The sequence below is a fragment of the Pelmatolapia mariae genome, linkage group LG3_W, assembly GCF_036321145.2.
Source record: "Pelmatolapia mariae isolate MD_Pm_ZW linkage group LG3_W, Pm_UMD_F_2, whole genome shotgun sequence".
NCBI lineage: Eukaryota > Metazoa > Chordata > Actinopteri > Cichliformes > Cichlidae > Pelmatolapia > Pelmatolapia mariae.
The window spans coordinates 50,218,139-50,223,616 of NC_086229.1; the positions used below are offsets into that span (position 1 = coordinate 50,218,139).

The 5,478-nt window shown below is 40.8% G+C and overlaps 1 protein-coding gene across 2 annotated transcripts; it reads left to right on the top strand.

The window, feature by feature from the left end:
* Positions 1 to 637: 637 nt before the first annotated feature.
* Positions 638 to 3,178, top strand: LOC134624571 (tripartite motif-containing protein 16-like). Of its 2 annotated transcripts, XM_063469569.1 has the most exons (2): positions 638 to 653; positions 1,405 to 3,178. In XM_063469569.1, exons 1-2 carry the CDS (start codon positions 638 to 640, stop codon positions 3,045 to 3,047), a joined length of 1,659 nt encoding a protein of 552 aa, XP_063325639.1. In that variant the 3' UTR covers positions 3,048 to 3,178. The 2 variants fall into 2 exon arrangements, with proteins under 2 accessions (XP_063325639.1, XP_063325640.1); XM_063469570.1 differs by lacking the exon at positions 638 to 653 and having other exon boundaries at positions 1,359 to 3,178.
* Positions 3,179 to 5,478: the final 2,300 nt, after the last annotated feature.

A 5,478-nucleotide genomic window follows, 5' to 3' on the forward strand; every position in this document is an offset into this window, starting at 1 on the left:
CCCCGCCTCGGGTCTCTCCTCCTGCCTCCCTTCTCCCTCATCCACCTGCTGGCCTCCACTAATGTTACTGAATCTGTGGAAGGTCCGCCATAGCCACCACCAAACAATTGAGTTATTTTTACACACCCGCCAACATCTGGCCAATCCACCACCTTTCATTGTTTATACCGTTACAAAAAAAAAAAAAATCATCGGGCCACCGAGCCAATGCCCAGTATGCCCGATGGCCAGTCCAGCTATTGTCGTGCCATCAGTTAACCCTTCGCGTGCCAACTGTGGCACGCGTGCCTAGGGTTGCCGACCCCTGGTATATAGTATTCTCTTTTTATTTTTATTCTATTCTGTACAGTTGTGTACTGTATTTATTCTTTTTTTATTTTATTCTAATTGTCCTTCATAACTTTTGCACTGTCCACTTCCTGCTGTGACAAAACAAATTTCCCACGTGTGGGACTAATAAAGGTTATCTTATCTTATCTTATGATAAATGTGCAGATGCTGATTCTTGCTGTGACTCTTGATCCAACTGGAAGTTCTGTGGTTACAGGCCCAGCTTCCTCCTGTGAAACCTGTGCTAGTGGGCTGCTGTTACAAACCACCAAGTTCTACTATCGAGTATCTCCAGGCCAAATGAACAATGCTGCAGTCAGTCAGTGGAAACCTTAATACTGACTGGTTCTCACATACCTGTATTTAGCCACGTCCCTGCTCAAGATTATTCTTGTGATCAACTCGACCGTAATAACAGAAAAATACTTTTAAAGAAGGATCAGAGTTTATTTTTATTCCTGTCAAACATTTATCACATATTTGTGGAGCTGAATGTGTTTGAAAACTCTTTAATTTGTTTACTGTCTCATATACCAACTACTACACCTGCTGCACCCTCTCACCTTTGATGGTGTTTGAAGGAGAGAAACAATTGAAATGAACATAAACTTAAATGCAACGTAAGCATCATGTCACTGGCTGCCTTATCTGTATGTTTAGGATCATTATCCTCCTGCATTGACTAAAACTGAAGGACCGTTTGTTAACTTCAGTGAGAACTCTGACATTTCAGCAGTAAATGAAAAGGGTTAAACACACAGTATCGCTCTCGAACTGCTGCTCTTCCTGGAGTGAAGCACAGCCTGATAACTCTCCCTCTTCTTCCTGCTCTTAAACACAGCACCTCCTCTCTGTCCACGTGTTTCCTCGTTCCCTCCCCTTCAGATCTGCACTTTGAAGATGGGTGTAACCAACATGTGGTGACGTGTAAGAGCTGAAAGGCTCCATTCACTGCAGAAACACATGTTGTTGAGATCAGAGCTCAGACTAGTTTCAGTTATAAGGAAGAGAAACTCACACAGTCACTGACACTGAGAGGAGAAATGGCACAGAAAGGAGTTCAGCTGGATCGAGAAACCTTCTCTTGCTCCATCTGTTTGGATCTACTGAAGGATCCGGTGACTACAGCCTGTGGTCACAGCTACTGCATGAACTGTATTAAAGGTTTCTGGGATGAAGAGGACAGGAAGGGAATCCACAGGTGCCCTCAGTGCAGGAAGACTTTCACACCGAGGCCTGTCCTGGAGAAAAACACCATGTTAGCAGCTTTAGTGGAGCAGCTGAAGAAGACTGGACTCCAAGCTGCTCCAGCTGATCACTGCTATGCTGGACCTGAAGATGTGGCCTGTGATTTCTGCACTGGGAGGAAGCTGAAAGCCATCAAGTCCTGTTTATTCTGTCTTGCCTCTTACTGTGAGAAACACCTCCAACCTCACTATGATGCAGCTCCATTTAAGAAACACAAGCTGGTGGCCCCCTCCAAGAAGCTCCAGGAGAACATCTGCTCTCGTCATGATGAGGTGATGAAGATTTTCTGTCGTACTGATCAGCAGAGTATCTGTTATCTCTGCTTGATGGATGAACATAAAGGCCATGAAACAGTCCCAGCTGCAGCAGAAAGGACTGAGAAGCAGAAGGAGCTCGAGGTGAGACGACTAAACATCCAGCAGAGAATCCAGGAGCGAGAGAAAGATGTGAAGCTGCTTCAACAGGAGGTGGAGGCCATCAATGGCTCTGCTGATAAAGCAGTGGAGGACAGTGAGAAGATGTTCACTGAGCTGATCCGTCTCATCCAGAAAAGAAGCTCTGATGTGAAGCAGCAGGTCAGATCCCAGCAGGAAACTGAAGTGAGTCGAGTCAAAGAGCTTCAGGAGAAGCTGGAGCAGGAGATCGCTGAGCTGAAGAGGAAAGACGGCGAGCTGGAGCAGCTCTCACACACAGAGGATCACAACCAGTTTCTACACAACTACCCCTCACTGTCAGCACTCAGTGAGTCTACACACTCATCCAGCATCAATATTCGTCCTCTGAGGTACTTTGAGGATGTGACAGCAGCTGTGTCAGAGACCAGAGATAAACTACAGGACATTCTGAGAGAGGAATGGACAAACATCTCACTGACAGTCACTGAAGTGGATGTTTTACTGTCACCAACAGAGCCAAAGACCAGAGCTGGATTCTTAAAATATTCACATGAAATCACACTGGATCCAAACACAGCAAACACACATCTGTTATTATCTGAGAGCAATAGAAAAGTAACTGTAATGAAGCAAAACCAATCTTATTCTGATCATCCAGACAGATTCACTCACTATTCTCAGGTCCTGAGTAGAGAGAGTCTGACTGGACGTTGTTACTGGGAGGTGGAGTGGAGAGGTGGAGCAGTTCGTGTAGCAGTCGCATACAAGAATGTCAGCAGAACAGGGAGGGGTGGTGAATGTATATTTGGAAACAATGACAGATCTTGGGCATTACTTTGTGACACAAACAGTTACAAATTTCGACACAACAAAGTCCAAACTGTCCTCTCAGGTCCTCAGTCCTCCAGAGTAGGAGTGTACCTGGATCACAGAGCAGGTATTCTGTCTTTCTACAGCGTCTCTGAAACCATGACTCTCCTCCACAGAGTCCAGACCACATTCACTCAGCCGCTCTATGCTGGACTTTATATTTGGGGAAATGGAGACACTGCAGAGTTGATTAAAGTCAAATAGAGAAGACAGGTTCATGTTGATCCCTGACCATTATATGTACTTGTGTAGTTTCTAAATGAGGCTTTACATTTTAGAAGCTGAGAAGTTCAGTGGTCCATTGATGTGTGAAAATAATATTGCACTGATTCAAACTGTACTTACATTTGTATACCTTACATCAATATAAATCTGAATTTGTTCTTATGGCTGATAATCATGTGCGTTTAAATTATACTACTCTTCATATTCAGCATGTTTGAAATCTGTCATCAGTCTGGTTAGTGGTTTTATTCTGTAGTTGCTGTAGTGGGTTGTCAAATGCAACAATATATTGGAGCTGCAGTGATTCATCAGTTAGTCAATGATTAGAGAATTGATTGTTTTATCATTATTTTAGTCACATTTAAAGCTGGTTCCAGTTTCTGAAATGTGAAGATTGTTGATTTTCTAGATGATATATGACTGTAAACTTAATGTCTTTGAGGTTTGAACTTTTAAAATGTAACAAAAATTAAATACTTAATGTTTGACATTTAGTATTATTTTTCATATGAAAAGTATTTTCACTCTCGATCATTTATACATTTAAATACAGATAGTAAATGATACAGGCCTGTATATTGTGGAGGATAGACATGTTTCTTTGCCCTGAGCTGTGTCTGGCAGGCAGAGCGTCTCTACAAATCTGATGCTTCTGATTTGGAGAAAATGAGCTGAGGAAGACGTCTGGTGGACAAACACAGACATGACAAGAAGAAAGACTAAAGTGCAGAGAGGAGACAAACAGCTGGAAATACTTGTTGGAAAGGATTGTCATGCTTCAGACAAACACACAGCACACACTCTAACAGTCCTTTATTTGCACTGAAGGAGACATGTGAAGAAACCAAATCACCTGAGTTTCCTAATGTGTTCTCAGCTTGTTATAATTCTAGACAAAGGGGAGTAGCAATTTTAATACATAAAAAAATTAATTTCACAGTACTCGATACAGTTATAGATCCAGAGGCCAGATTCTTAATCATTAAACTATCTATACTTGATAAAAAACTATGCATTGTAAGTGTATATGGTCCAAATGTTGATGATCCCTCATTCTTTCACAGTTTTTTCAGTGCACTCTCTGAACACTTAGATGGCACACTTGTTCTTGGAGGCGACCTCAACCTTGGACTAAATAAAGAAATGGATAGGCTCAACACAACAGGAACTCAGCATAATTGGCAGTCCACAAATATAATTAAACAGTATATGAGCGACTTTGGTCTTTGCGATGCATGGCACTCCCTTCACCCCACCAGTAAGGAATATACTTTTTTCTCACATGTGCATCGCTCCTACTCTCGTCTGGATTATTTTTTGGTCAGCAGCTCACTGCTGAGTGACATTTCAGACACTGAGATTCACCCTATAGCTGTCAGCGATCATGCTCCTGTATCTTTAACACTAATGCACAAGAATAATACTACACCAAGTAAAAACTGGAAATTTAATACATCACTGCTTAAAGATGAAGACTTTATTAAATATTTTAAAAAAGAGTGGACTTCATATTTAGACTTTAATGACACTCCCGGAACATCAGCTTCTGTTTTATGGGAAGCAGGGAAAGCTGTGATGAGAGGTAAAATAATTTCTTTCTCATCACATAAAAAGAAAAAAGAAAACAAAAATATTCAGGAATTGGAAAAAATCATCAAATCACTAGAAGAAGCCTATGCGTCCCACCATGATCAGGAAACATTGAACAAAATACGCAAAACAAAACTAGAATTAAATGAGATAATTGATTAAAAAAAACCCAAAATTCTTAGTACAAAGACTACGCTTACAAAATTATGAACATAGTAATAAATCTGGTCAATTTCTAGCAAACCAGCAAAAAATAAATAAAGAAAAAACAACTATATGTGCTGTTCAAGATTCATCTGGGAACACAGTATATGATCCAAAACAAATAAACAACATTTTCAGGGATTTCTATAAAACGTTGTATTCACCACAAATAAACCCATCTAAAATTGATCAGTTTTTAGACAACATAACTCTTCCAAAATTATCAGACACTCAAGCAATGGCACTGGATTCACCACTGACATCAGGTGAACTCCAGGAAGCTCTGATAAGTATGCCCAATAATAAGGCTCCAGGTCCAGATGGCTTTCCTGCAGAATTCTACAAAGAATTCTGGACGATTCTAGCACCAGTTTTTTACAGAACATTGTTGGAAATCAAAGAAAAGGGCAGACTTCCATCAAATATGAATTCTGCAAACATTAATCTTAAACAAACTTAAACTTAAACAATAAGACCCTGTATATCCCTCAAGCTATCGTCCAATATCCTTTATAAATGTAGACCTCAAAATAATCTGCAAAGCTCTCTCGAAGAGACTAGAGAAAATAACCCCCCTCTTGATTCATCCTGACCAAACTGGTTTCATAAAGCACTC